General features: G+C 39.9%; 1 protein-coding gene across 2 annotated transcripts in view; it reads left to right on the forward strand.

Moving 5' to 3' along the window:
- ANO4 (anoctamin 4) overlaps nt 1–15,551 on the forward strand; it is a 383,617-nt gene that overhangs the window by 324,335 nt on the left and 43,731 nt on the right. For both annotated transcript variants that reach the window (XM_050750195.1, XM_050750196.1), the window contains 2 exons: nt 9,118–9,200; nt 13,401–13,541. In XM_050750195.1, coding sequence (XP_050606152.1) covers nt 9,118–9,200; nt 13,401–13,541 — 224 coding nt within the window. The remainder of the gene's footprint in view (nt 1–9,117; nt 9,201–13,400; nt 13,542–15,551) is intronic.

Genomic DNA, 15,551 nt, shown 5'->3' on the forward strand with positions numbered 1-15,551 from the left:
AGCATTTGTTTTTTATAAAGTATATAATAAAATAATAGTGTTACTAAAAAGAAAAAACAAAGAATTGGAGAGGACATAAAAAATGGAAAAATAGTCCATGTTCATAGATTGGAAGAATCGATATTGTTAAGATGCCCACACTACCCAAAGCAATCTACAGATTCAATGCAATCCCTATAAAAATACCAATTACATGCTTCACAGAAATAGAAAAAATAATCCTAAAATTTTTGTGGAATCACAAAAGACTCAGAATAGCCAAAGTTATCCTGAGCAAAAACAATAAAACTGGAAGAATCACATTACCTGACCTCAAATTACGCTGTAGATCTATAGTAACCAAAAAAGCCAAGTACTAGCATAAAAAACAGACACATAGACCAATAGGATACAATAGAGAGCCCCAAAACAAATCCACACACTTACAGTGAACTCATTTTTGACAAAGTTGCCAAGATTGGGGAAAAGTCTCTTCAATAAATGGTTCTGGGAAAGCTGGATATCCATATGCAGAATAATGAAACTAGATCCTTATCTTTCCCCATATACAAAAAAAAGACTTGAATATAAGACCTCGAACTATGAAACTACTAAAAGAAAGCATTGGGGAACTCTCCAAGACATGAAACTGAGAAGAGATTTCTTGAGTAATATCCTACAAGAACAGTCAACCAAAGCATTAAAAATGGACAAATGGGATCACATCATGTTAAAAAGCTTCTGCACAGCAAAGGAAACAATCAAAGTGAAAAGACAACCCACAGAATGGGAGAAAATATTTGTAAACTATCAATCTGACAAGGGATTAATAACCAGAATATATAAGCAGCTCAAACTACTTTGTAGGAAAAAGACCTAATAATACTGTTTAAAAATAGGCAAAAAGTTGAATGAACATTTCTCAAAAGAAGGCCTACAAATGGCAAACAGGCATATGAAGAGGTGCTCAATATCATTGCTCATCATAGGAATGCAACTCAAAACTACAATGAGATATCATCTCTCCCCAGTTAAAATGGCTTTTATCCAAAAGCCGGGCAACAACAAATTCTGGGAAGGATGTGGAGAAGAGGGAACATTTCTACACTGATGATGGGGATATAAAATTAGTACAACCACTGTGAAGAAAAGTTTCGAGGTTCCTCACAAACAAAAATAGTGCTACCGTATGATCCAGCAATCTCATTGTCAGGTATATATTCAAAAGAAAGGAAATCAGTATATTGAAGAGATATCTGCACTCCTATGCTTGCTCTAGCACTGTTCACAATAGCCAAGATTTGGAGGCAACCTAAGTGTCCATCAGCAGATGTATGAATAAAGAAAATGTGGCCCTTATACTCAATGAAGTACTAGTCAGCCATAAAAAGAAAAAAAAGAATGAGATCCTGTCATTTACAACAACATGGATGGAACTGGAAGTCATGTTAAGTGACATAAGCCAGGCGCAGAAAGACAAACTTCACATGTTGTTCTCACTTGTTTGTGAGATCCAAAAGTGAAAACAATTGTATTCATGGAGGTAGAGAATAGAAAGATAGTTACCACAGGCTGGGAAGGATAGTGTGGTGGGGGTGGAGGGGTGAAGGGGAGAGGGGATGGTTAATAAGTACACACACAAATAGAATGAATAAGACCTAGTACTTGATAGCACAACATGGAGACTATAGTCAATAATAATTTAACTGTACTTTTTAAAGTAACTAAAATAATATAATTGGATTGTTTGTAACACAAAGGATAAATGCTTGAGGGGATACCCAGTTTTCCATGATGTGATTATAATGCATTGTGTGCCTGTAGCAGAATATCTCATGTACCCCATAAATATATATACCTACTATGTACCCACAAAAATTTTTTAAAAAATTAAATGAAAAAAGGTACAGCGTTTTAACCCTTCCTTGGAACCTAAGATATGCATCTGAAAGGGGAGTTTTTACTGTATATAAGTCTGTCTAAATGCCTTAGTAACGTGATGAATGGTACAGTGTTTTTTCCTCCCTATTTGCAGAATATTAATCCTTGCTATGTTTTCCAGAAAAACCCTGTATTAGGATGAGTAAAGTTAGCTGCTATAATACACAAACATCACAACCTGGTGTTTGATAGAGCCCAGTCAGATGTTCCTGGTTGGCAGATGGTTTTCCTTATGATTATTCATATGGGTGGATGAGTTCCTTCCATCTTGTGGCTGCATCCCCTTCTGGATCTTCAGCATTCTCTCTATTCATTCAGCTAAAGTATAAAGGGAGCACAGGGAAGATATACCTACTTCTTAAATCTTTGTCCAAAAATGACATATATCACTTCTTACTTTCCATCAGCCTAAACTTGGTTTGTGGACACATCTGGGATAAAGGCTGCAAAAATATAATTGAACTATGATGAGGAGGCTAAGAAATCATTTTGGTAAATATATAGCAGCCTGCCACAAATTTATTTTAAATTGATAATAATTATTCTGTTTAAGAAAATACCATAAAACCCTAGAAGAAAACGTAGGCAATACCATTCAGGACATAGGCATGGGCAAAGACTTCATGACTAAAACACCAAAAGCAATGGCAACAAAAGTCAAAATTGACAAGTGGGATCTAATTAAACTAAAGAGCTTCTGCATAGCAAAAGAAACTACCATCAGAGTGAACAGGCAGCCTACAGAATGGGAGAAAATTTTTGCAATCTACCCAACTGACAAAAGGCTAATATCATATCCAGAATCTACAAAGAACTTAAACAAATTTAGAAGAAGAAGAAAAAAAAACCCCATCAAAAAGTGGGTAAAGGATACAAAAAGACACTCTCAAAATAAGACATTTATGCAGCCAAGAGACACATGAAAAAATCCTCATCAATCACTGGCCAGCAGAGGAATGCAAATCAAAACCACAATGAGATACCATCTCACAACAGTTAGAATGGCGATCATTAAAAAGTCAGGAAACAACAGATGCTGGAGAGTATGTGGAGAAAAAGGAAAGCTTTTACACTGTTCAACTGTTGTGGAAGATAGTGTGGTGATTCCTCAAGGATCTAGAACTAGAAATACCATTTGACCCAGCAATCCCATTACTGGGTATATACCCAAAAGATTATAAATCATGCTACTATAAAGACACATGTACACGTATGTTTATTGTGGCACCATTCACAATAGCAAAGACTTGGAACCAACCCAAATGTCCATCAATGATAGACTGGATTAAGAAAATGTGGCACATATACACCATGGAATACTATGCAGCCATAAAAAAGGATGAATTCATGTCCTTTACAGCTGGAAACCATCATTCTCAGCAAACTATCACAAGGACAGAAAACCAAACACTGCATGTTCTCACTCATAGGTGGGAATTGAACAATGAGAACACTTGAACACAGGGTGGGGAACATCACACACCAGGGCCTGTCATGGGGTGAGGGGCAGGGGGAGGGATAGCATTAGGAGAAATACCTAATGTAAATGACGAGTTAATGAGTGCAGCAAACCAACATGGCACATGTATACCTATGTAACAAACCTGCACGTTGTGCACATGTACCCTAGAACTTAAAGTATAATTTTAAAAAAAGAAGAAAATAATAGGGTGTGGCCTGAAGAACATTCAGTCCTGTCCCTTTTGTGTCCATGATGGGCTTCATGAGACACCCTTCTCAACGGTCTGTGATTCTGATCCAAGAGTGTCCCAGTATCTGAACACTAACCTACCTGAACACTACCCCTGATCCTACCTTTGCTTAGAGAGTGGAATCCTCAGATTTTCCTATTATGTCCACTAACGTTGTAAGAAAATTGCTATTTGGGACTGGCATTAACACCTCAGGTGAACTTTATTCGTGAGTAGGTTTTTATTTTTATTTTTGAGTAGGTAGGTACATGGTGAAGGTGAAGGTAGAAAATGGAGTGGAAGAAGCATGTGAAACTCTGTCTTGTAAATACAATTAATCGAGTGTTGGATGTTGTGGCTTGAGAGTGTGCTTTTCTAAGATCTGTGAGGGAAATGGTAGACAGGTTGCTTCACCTTCATGCCTTCAATGCAGTGTCTCAGTGACCAGGTGACTTCGTCTCCGTTAAGGTAAAGTGCCTGTGTTCGTTAAGATAAGGTTAGATCACTGTAGCCCAAAGGCCTAACATCATTCAGTGGCGTTAAAAAACACAGAAATTAATTTCTATCGTATATAAAAGCATGAAGTGAGCATTCCAGGCTGGCAGACAACTCCACTCTACATGATCACTCAGGGACTCATGTTCCTACAAAAGAGCTGTTTTCCCATATCCCCAGACCTTGTCGTCACTTTCACAGTCTCACTGGGTCACCTCGGTTCTACCCATCCAGAAGGGGAAAGTGGATATGGAAAAAGCATCCCGCGATGTTTTAAGAAGTCAACAGGCAAGTACTACACATCATATCACCTGTGCTTATATTTCACTGCTAAGAACTATCCTTTGGTCACATCTAATGCAAGGGTATCTGGGAAATACAATATACATAGGCAACCATATTCTCAGCAACAATCATTGTATTGTGGAGGAAAGAAAGAAAGAATCTTAGAGGACAGTCGGTAGTCTCTGCCGCAGGGTCCATACAACCAAATAATGGGAGTGATAGAACAGAATCACGCTTTCATTGCAAGACAAAAGAGAAGCATAAGAAGTTTCAAACTTTGATATTATTATTAAGTTATTTAATGGGCCCTGATATGTAAGGCATTCAGAAAATATAGCTGCATATTCTTCAAATTCATATCTTAATTTCTTATAAGCATATGAAAATACTTAGAAAATTTAGAATAGTTTTCCACATTTGCTTTCATTCTCAGGACAGCATTTCATTTATGCATTTACTGAGCCTCTGTGTGTGCCAGTTGCTGTGCTAGACTCTGAAGGTATAAAGACAACTAAGATACAGCTCTGTTCTCAAGAAGTCCACAAACTAGTCAGAGATATGATCCAGGTTTGGGTTTGTATTGGTTTTGTTTTTACAGTGCTGAATGGTGTGATTAGTGCTGACCTAGAGTTGTGTGCACAACTCAGCATGGGTGCACAGGGATGATTCAGGGGGTGTAGTTACGGAACACATGGGGCTAAACCTGAAAGTGAGGGTGGGAGTTGACCAGGTGGACCCAAATAGGAAAAAACATTACTAGCTAAGGAAATGGTGTGGGCAAAACTGAAAAAGTATAAAACAGCTCATGTGTGAAAGTGTTAGTGAGTTAGCCTGGAGTCTGAGGTGCAAGTCAGGGCAGAGCAAGTTGGGCTTATGAGCTTTGCATCCTGAGCCGCTAACAGATTTTATTCTACAGGCAATGTGGCTCCACTGATTCCCAGGACACCTGGTTGGATCTGGATTTAGAGAAATCATTAGCAACATAAAATGATAGATTGGAATCTAAGGAGTTCAAAATGCCAGCAGTAAGGCTAAGCGTGCTGATGCTTTAGCTGAGGAAATTCTTGCAGAAAGAGTTCCATGTACCAAAAGAAAAATAAAACCTTGACAAAACTCTTAGGAATTTCGTCTTTTGAGAATAAAGCCATAAAAGAAATACACTTTTTAATCAAACTTATGGTGCCAGGTGGTGTAAGAGAAATATATATGTGTGTATATATATACACATACACACACACACACATATATATTTATATAAAACATAAAGATATATATACATAACAAAAATATGTATAGCATAAACCAGCTTTGAAGGAGACAAGAAAGTGTGAACTCATGACATAAGACACTGTATAACTAGGCACCCTGAAAGTGCAGGGGCTCCCAAGGCTGTGAGTATTCAGAGGAGGGAGTTTAAACTATGGCGTAATGAGGGATTGGAACTTTGCCTTGAAAAGAGACAACGTGTCTTGGTTTGGTTACGTTTCATAGGTACAGATAGAAGCAGATTCTTCTTCCTCAGATGAATGGGCATTTCACACAAAAAACACCGACAAGGGAATGACAGTTGCACAAGCAGCTAATTTCTTCTTCTCTTCCTCTTGAGTACTATAATGGAGGAAGGGAGAGGATTACTAGCCAAAGAAGGGAATATTATAGTGTGAATATTTATGTCCCCCCAAATTCATATGTTGAAATCCTATTCTTTAAGGTGAAGGTGTTAGTAAGGGGGGCCTCTGGAAAGTGATTAGGGCATGAGACAAAGCCCTCATGGTTGGATTATTGTACTTAGAAAAGAGACCCCAGAGAGCTAGCTACGTCTCCCACTGTATCAGGGCACAGCTGGCGGGTACCATCTATGAGCCAGAAAGCGACCCTCACCAGACACCAAATCTGCTGGTGCCTTGATCTTGGATTTCCCAGTCTCCAGACCAGTGAGAAATAAATTTCTATTGTTTATAAGCTACCCAGTTTATGGTATTTTGTTACAGCAGCCTGAACAGACCAACACAGGGAATTAATGGTTGGAATCTCTGTGTCCTCCAGGCAGGATTCAGCAGGAATCCTGAGGAAGGGTGATGGACTAATTGTGACAGCCACTGGCTCATCTTAGAAGTCACTTCCCTCAGATGAGAACCATAGAGGGTTGATAGGGCTTAGTGAGAGCAGCAGCTGCCAGTAAGACAGACTGGATGTGAATCCTGTGGCCTGAGGCTGTCCCAGAATGGTCCCTCATCAAGTGTCTTTGTGCCCATGGGGGTACCTTCCTGAATTTTTATGGAAAATAGCCACATATTCAGGAGCTGGGCTACTTGTCTCTTCAAGGACAGGGAGACTCTAGAGACCAAGGAGGGAAAGTCTTTATAAAGTGGCATTTACTTGAGGGGCTAGAGGACCTGATAGAGGAAAGACCCCGGGGACTCTGTGCAAAGACAGTTTGGTGAGGGACAGGGCAAGCGTGCAGAAAAGAGTTAATACAGCAGGCCTGCTTTAGAAAGGCCTGCTTGCAAGGGTGGCCATTGGCTGGTATCTGGGAACTTGGCTTTCAAGACAGTTTCCGCCACCCTGACTGCTAAGAATAACACGTGATGCATAAACTACATGTGCAAACAATACAATTTATGCTTTCTTCCTAGAACTCTGGAATTTTAGTACGTGCTAGGCAGCTGGTGCCTATGTGACCAGCCCCCAATAAAAACCCCGGGCACTGAGTTTCTAACCAGCTTCCCTGTCAAACTGCATTTCACATGTGTTGTCACAGCTCGTTGCGGAGGAATTAAGTACATCCTGTGTGACTTCACTGGGAGACGACTCTTGGAAGCTTGTCCTGTTTCCTCTCTACTTTGCTCCATGCACCTTTTCCCTTTGCAGATTTTGCTTTATAGTGTTTCATTGTAATAAATCTTAGCCATCAGTACAACTGTATTATGTGTCCTGTGAATCTTCCTAGTAAATCAAACCTGGGGATGGCTTTGGGGATCCCTGAGACAGCCAGACTCACTGGAAGGACTCCAGTCGAAAATAGCTGCTCAGCATTGACACAAATAAACACATATATTTGTTTTAATTTCTATCTTCCAGAATAAGACATTTGATTATTTTAGGTGTATCTTCCTTAATAACTGTAACTACTCAGAATCTTTCAGATTTTAGAAAGGTACTGAATATACCATATATTATTAAATGTCCCAGGAGGCCTGGGGAGTACATACTAATGTACTCAAATACATTAGTATGGCTGCTTTTAATACATGAAAAGTCTCACTAAGGGTAATAAATAGAGGTTATATGTAGCCTCACATCAGTCCAGGTCAGGGCTTGCCACCAGATGAGTTTGTGCCAAACTCAGGGGGAAAAGCACTTAAAATTTTTAGAGCATTTTGAATTTTCGCATTGCAGATAAGGGATTGTGGACCTATATTACCCTCCTTCTTTTGCTTATCCAGAAATTAAGGCTTTGAAAAGTTAATTGATTTGCCAACAGTAGCACAGCTTGTATCTGATCTGGATTTCAAATTTAGGACTGTCTAGGCTGCGTGCCCAAGAACTCTTATCTATCACTCTCTGCTGTCTTTCTAGCTACTTATTTTAAGAATATGTCTTCAGTGTCTGAATACTACTAAAGAGGAGGTAATGTGTGAACAAGGGAGAATAGAAAAGAAGAAAGTAATTATATTTTTTGACATGGCCATGTACATACTTACTTTCCTTCATGAAATGGATTCCTAATATCTAATTTATTTTTACCTTCTGTAAGTCTAACTGCATGACAAAGCCCATAAGAGAAATGTCCACCCATTCTCTCTCCTAGGGTATGTCTGTTATATCCTTATAGTCATTCTCAGAGTAAATGTGAGTGAGGGAGTGTGTGTGTGTCTGTATGTGTGTGTGTGTATGTGCCCCTGCATTTGCATTGTGCCTTCAGGAGTGTGTCTTGTGTCTTATTTTCTCTCTCTCTCACTTTTATTGCATGATGCTCAATAATTCATTTAAGTTGATATGCTTTTATGGAATTGAGTAGAATATTACCTTGGCTGAATGAAGATAACTCCCAGATTTCTCTGCATGGGGAGGCCAGCCACCTCCCACTTACTGGAGAAAGTTCTTAATAGACTTACCCACTTTTATCCTCACTGTGGCAACAAAGAGATGGTTTGGAGAAAAGAGAAACAACAGGACTCCTTCCAATAAAACAGGAAAATATGTTTTACATAGGTATTTGCTGTGAGGAGGATTTGAAGGGACAGGAAATCACTACCAATTACATGTGAACTGTCAAGTTTCATTTTGACTTTTCTGCTCCTACCTGCCTCTCACTTTAAAAAATAAGGGCTTGCTTACCCATGTTTAGGCAACAGAAAAAATAAAATAAAATAAAAATGAATCCTTATCAATTAGATAGATGTCGGTAATCCAGTTTTCTGAATCCTGACATCCCAGAATGTAAGAATTTGTCATTCTAATAAGTCTGTTCTGCCTGAACTTGTAAATCAGCTTAATTTAATTCTAAGTGAAATCTCTCATTTTTCATTATGTTTGACACAAGCTTAGTGATTCTCAGAAAGTAGTCCTTGTGAAATGAAGTTTAGCTGGAAATTCTGATATTCGAGGATGCTTACACTGACAACTGTCATTCTTGGCAATGGCTTCATTATTCAGTGACACAGTTAAGAGCCTTGTTTTACTTTTATTCAAAAATGTCTTTGTCTTTCTCTGCTTGTTCCAGCAACAGTTTTCTTGGAGTTTTGGAAAAGACGGCGAGCAGTAATTGCTTATGACTGGGATTTGATAGACTGGGAAGAAGAGGAGGTTTGTATCATTTACCTCAGAATGTTTTAAAAAGCAAATCACCCAGAACCACACGACACCCCCCGAATCGTCACTCTCTGTTCTGTGACGGAAGTTAGGTGTGCTCATAAAGCATTTTCAATTGCCTTTTCAGAAAATGTCAAGCAGTAGAAAAAGGGACTGACAATTTTTTTAAATTTTTGATTCCTTAGTGGAATGAAATCCCTTGATTAAGTGAAGAATTCCACTTGTAGGTAGAGGCACCAGAAGAATTGGTGGTGTCGTTGTTTTTGTTTTTGTTTTTGTTTTTGTTTTCTTAAAAATCATCCTTTTTTCTTTAACTTCAGCAGAAAAAGAGCATTCATTTGACATCTCCAGGTACATGGAAGCAATCCTTCTGAGAGAATTACCCCAAGGCAATGCGTCTGTGAGCGGCACCCAGGACAGTGCCCCCGTGTGCACAGGCTCTGAAGCATGATACCAAGTGTTCAGTGCCGAGGAGAATCTACTCTGAAGCGGCCACCTTAGGAGACGTGGCTAAATGGACGGCTAGCTCTAGACAAAACTGCCAAGGAGGGCCAGACTCAGTCCCATCACTCTCCCTTAGCGTCTTCTAGGCAGTCCATCGTGCTCCTCCTGACCTGTCTGGTTCTGATACTCTCTTCTTGCCCCCATTCCTGTTGGAAGTCTCAAGTACCCACACGGGGCGTGGTCACCACGGTCCCCTCTTGGATCCTGCTTCCCTTGACAGTTGGTCCAGGTCTCAGCCCTGCTCTCCTCCCTCTCGTTCATTATCTCTTACCCCTCCTGAGTCTCATTTCCTCAGAGCCTTGCTGTGTCAGTAAATCAGATAAACTACTCATATATGTGTAATGTGATCATGGCTATTAATGTGTTTTGCTTGAAGGGAACACGTGTATATTTTCATGTGTCAAAAGGAATCTTTCAGAAATATGAATGATGTGAATTTTAGCCCTGTGGGAGGCTTGGTGGGGGAAGTAATTTTGAGAGATATTTTTGTTGTTGTTTGTTTTCTTCAAAGTCTGCCTCCTGAATGGCTGCCTGTCCCCCTTCTCCCATGAACATGTTTGGGTAGTTTTTTGGTTTGGTTTGGTTTGGTTTTGAATGTATTTAAGGTGTGCAACAGGAGGTTTTGATACATGATACTGGGATTTTCAGCAATCCTTGTTCTCCTGATAAGGCTTTCTCTCATGTTTTTATAAATATTCTCCAGGCCAGGTGCGGTGACTCACGCCTGTAATCCCAGCACTTTGGGAGGCCAAGGTGGGGGTACCACTTCAGGCCAGGAGGAGGATTTGAGGATAGCTTATAGATGGCCATCTTCTCCCTGTGTCTTTAGGCCAGGAGTTCGAGACCAGCCTGGCCAATATGGTGAAACCCCATCGCTACTAAAAACACAAAAATTAGCTGGGTGTGGTGGCACACACCTGTGATCCCAGCTACTTGGGAGGTTGAGGCACAAGAATTGCTTGAACCCAGCAGGTGGAGATTGCAGTAAGCCAAGATTGCACCACTGCACTCCAGCCTGAGTGACAGAGTGAGACCCTGTCTCGAATAAATAAATATATGTGTGTGTGTGTATATATATATTCTAGGTTTGAAGAAGCTTCCCAGGCTATGACACCTATTGGTAGCAGCAGGGCTGCATTCAGAGCTTCCTCTTATGTGGTGCCATTCTACTGTTTCTGGTTACATGTGTTCATGGGAACAGTTCCCAGTGGGATGGAAAATGTTTTTTCCTGGAAATCACCTTGGGCAGTTTACTTCACCTTTGGACTTTAAAAATCTCTAATGAAAAGAAGTGGGACTAAATTTTCCCCTTCTATCTGTAAAGTGTGGCCCTATTTGAGTAACTTTGACCAAACCAGTCTACAATCATTGTTGGCATTTGTGGTGGGCCCCTGATGTGGGCACCCTTCTGGGGAACGTATGTATCCCTTATAAGTCTGGAGCCTTCTGTCTTCCCAGCCCCTGATAAAAAGTGCGGAGTGCTGAATTGTCCTCTCACTCTGCATACCTTTGTACAGGAGCCTACATACATAGCCGTTCCCAGCTTGGGATTCCTTGTGGAAATGCCTCACTTCTAGCCCATGGTTTCCACCTTATTGTGCAGAAAAACCCAGACTCGCTGCAGACCTTCTGGGGCAACCTTGCACGTTAGTTTGTCAGGGCTGCCATAACAAAGTACCACAGACTGGGTGGCTTCAACAATAGAAACTTACATGCTCACAGTTCCGTAGGCTAGAAGTCCAAGCCAAGGTGTCAACAGGGTTGGTTCTTTCTGAGAACCATCAGGGAAGGATCTGTTCTAGGCCTCTCTTCTTGGCTTATAGATGGCTATCTTCTCCCTGTGTCTTCACATCGTCTTCCCCCTGGGTGTCTCTGTGTCCAAATTTCCTCTTCTTATAAAGACACCAGTCATATTGGAGTAGGGTCCATCTTAATGACCTCATTTGAACTTAATTATCTCTATAAAAAAAACCTGTTTCCACATATGGTCACATTCAGTACTGGGGGTTAGGACTTCAGCAGATGAATTTGGGGGAAGCAGGACACAATTTGGCCTATAACACCCAGTGATATGGTTTGGCTGTGTCCCCACCCAAATCTCATCTTTAGTTGTAGCTCCCATAATCCCCATGTGTTGCGGGATGGACTTGGTGGGAGGTAATTGAATCATAGGGGTGGGTTTTCCCTGTGCTGTTCTCATGATAGTAAATAAGTCTCATGAGATCTGATGGTTTTATAAGGGGGACATCCCCTGCACATGCTCCCTCTTGCCTGCCACCATGTAAGATGTGTCTTTGCTCCTCCTTCGCCTTTCACCATGACTGTGAGGCCTCCCCAGCCATGTGGAACTGTGAGTCCATTAACCCTCTTTTTCTTTATAACTTACCGAGTCTTGGGTATTTCTTCATAGCAGTATGAAAATGGACAGAAACATCCAGGAACACAGCCATGATTGACCTCAGTTCTTGGATGACTAGCTCAAGGGCTCTTGATGACACTTATGGCCTATTAAATTGGAAATTTCCCAAAGAAGCAGAAAATTCTGGGTCTGCTATGTTTATCTCCTCAAGTGTAACTGCCTAAAATGAGTGAAAGTCAGAGCCTGCTCCTAATGTATCTCCTGCTGATCTTACCCGTGACCTGCCCCTGAGGGAAGTCCAGCCTTAGGCTAATTCAGTGGCAGGAGCCAGGCTGAGCCATGTGAAGGCTACCCTTCACGCTACATGGGCAGGCGGCTACCAAACTGGGCTCACTCGCTGTGACCTCTCTTCTGTCAGCTTGTTCCTTGCTTTCTGTCAGTACCTTCATCCGAATCTTGACCATTTCTGCCTGGATTAACTCAATCTCTGTTTCAGCAGGGTTTCTGCTCATTTACCATCCTCTCCCGAAACTCTCAAACATAATGCATGCTTAATTAACAGGAACCACATCAGTGTCCCCTCTTGCTGATTGCCTTTTCCTAATCCCATAATTGCTTTTTAGTCAGAAGCTTTTCACATTCGGGAGGCTCAGCTAAATGAATAAAATCTCAGTTTGATTTACAATTGGAGGAACCTTGATTTCAACTGGTTTTGAAAGGTGCTTACGTTGTTTTCAATTAAGAATTAAGAATATACCTAAAGTCTGTTGGTTAAAGATGAATGACTCCTATAGGAACTTATTAAAAAGTACATTCACCATGTTTTTAGTGAACTAAATCTAAAAATGCAAAAAACAAAATTGCAGGAGAAAACTAAGAATTATATTGTCATTATAACTTACAAAATGGATTTTGAACATTTTCCTGTAGAGAAGGCTTCTTTGTCCTGGTGTTTCTTATCACTCTCTGGTAATAAAAGTAAAACCTTATTAGTTGTTCCAAACTATTAGGACAAGACAGCTTGTCCCTTTTAAAATACCATTCTCAGGGTTTTTTTTCTTCAAGCATAGTTTTATAAGATAACAGATAAATGTAACTGTTAGCCCAAATTTCTTTGCTTTTGATGATAGTAAATCTTGATCTTCACTCTAGATTTTCTTCAAGTGGCCAATTTTCAAACATTTAAGCCTGGGCACCCAAGTCGACTTCATTGGTTGACTAATTAGTATGGCAGCTGTTGACTCTGTTTTATGGTGGGGTAAAATGATATTTCTTTTCTTACCATGTTTGCATCTCTTTAGTGCATTAAAATGTGTCTGCTTGTCCTTTAGGAAGAAATACGACCCCAGTTTGAAGCCAAGTATTCCAAGAAAGAGCGGATGAATCCAATTTCTGGAAAGCCAGAACCTTATCAAGCATTTACAGATAAATGCAGCAGACTTATCGTTTCTGCATCTGGAATATTTTTTATGGTTTGAAACTTTAAAAAAATTTTGTTTCATAAAGTACAAACCTATAGCATAATAGCAGTAATCATACTGGGTATTTGCATAGTTCTGCAAAATATTTTTGCACTTTGTTATTTATTCCTCACAGTAACTTTGTTTGGTGGTCAGGGATGGTGTTGCTATCCCCATATTGCAGATGGAACAACTGAGACTCCAACAGGTTATGGGACTTGCCCAAAGTCAGCCAGTAAGTAGCTAAGAGCCGAGACCCTCTAATCTGATGTTCTTTCCTCTTGCCATATTCTAATATGTGATGCTGAAAGAAGTCAAAAATGTGAGACAGGATCTACAGCAGTGTTTTTCAAACTTTTCACCATGCCCATACAGTAAGAAATATATTCTCTGTCATAACCCTGAATATGCCAAGCAAATAGATGTATAAAACAGTGTAAGTAAAACAGTGCTCACCTTTATAATATGCATAAGCTCTGATTTTGTTTTATTATAGTATATTTTTAGTGACAGATTAGTCTCCTAAAATTAATTTCCTGACTCACTAATGATCATGTCAGTTTGAAAAACAGACCTGAATTTCTAGCTTTTCCTAAAAATCTGTCTTAGTAATGAAGTTTAACACTGTTAATTTAACTTTAACACTTAATTACTGAACAAAACATATGCAGATGTTTCTAAAATGTCATTTTAGAAAAATAAAGGACTATTAGGATCCTCCTTTCCTTTTTTCAAATGATGAGTATGTAAATATATGCCTAGACCATTAGAGTAGGAAGGACAAGACTATAGCAAATCCAGACAGTCTACTCCCTTTTGCCAGTGAAGAAACTGGGGAGATGAAGGGCTGGGCAGCTTACCCAGACTCTTTGGCTCAGGCCAAGAATCAAATCCATGCCTGTCTACAGATACTGCTTTTAAGCATTTGTGTCACGCTTTGCCTTCTATGTACATATTCATATTTATTGTATTGTTTCTTACAAAGACTCATAGACATAGATTAAGCTTTCCTGTTCTATGAATGGGGAATCTGGAACACAGGAGGCTGGAGCTATGGAGAGGACAAACTTGCCCAAGGTCACACTGCTGGGTGAGAGCTCAGCTAAGGCTCTGATCTGTCCTCTGACTTTGAATCCAGCCAGCTGTCCATCCTACCTTATTGGCATCCTTGTCTGAATTTCAGCATAGCTTTTACCTGTCTCCTGATCAATAGCACTACAATTAAGATCTGGACAGGTTTTTGTTTATTTTATTGTTATTTTGGCCAGTCTGAGCTAGGACGTGTTCTTGAGCTTTTAGAACATATTTCCCTTAAAAGTAAGCAGAAAATAAATTTTATGCAAAACAGGAATACTTTTGTGAAGAAAGGAATCTCCAGATCAGCAGAGGCCTTCCTGAGACCTGGCTTCAAAGTCTAGCCTTTGATAATTAAGTGGGTTAAGATCTCTAAGACATGTTAATATTAGATGAATCACCTAATGAAAGTCGCAAAACTTTTTGGAGTCTCAGATTTGCATTAAAGTCGGCCCTATGTGTTCTGTGGGTTCCGCATTTATGAATTCAACCGACCACAGATGGAAATTGTTTTTAAAAAAGGTTGGTTGTAGCTGTACTGAACATGTCACTTATTTCCTAAACAATACAGTATAACTATTTACATAACATTTACATTGTATCAGGTATTATAAGTAATCTAGAGATGATTTAAAGTATATGGGAGGTTGTGTACAGGTTATATGCAAATACTACACTATTTTATAGAAGGAACTTAAGCATCTGTGGATTTTGGTATCATGGTGTTGGGGGGTGGTCCTGGGCCAATCCCTCATGAGGATACTGAGGGACAACTGCATGTCATAGAGAAAGAAGATATGCTGTATTGTTCTCAAATGCCATGAAATCTTCAGGGAAACATGCTTCAGTCTGTGTGAATATCAGATTAACAAGATATGTACCTATCACATGGTTCACTCAACAGCAAATAACTGAGCACTTACTATGCACTTGTAATTATGCTAAGGT

The sequence above is a fragment of the Macaca thibetana genome, chromosome 11, assembly GCF_024542745.1.
Source record: "Macaca thibetana thibetana isolate TM-01 chromosome 11, ASM2454274v1, whole genome shotgun sequence".
NCBI classification, from domain to species: domain Eukaryota; kingdom Metazoa; phylum Chordata; class Mammalia; order Primates; family Cercopithecidae; genus Macaca; species Macaca thibetana.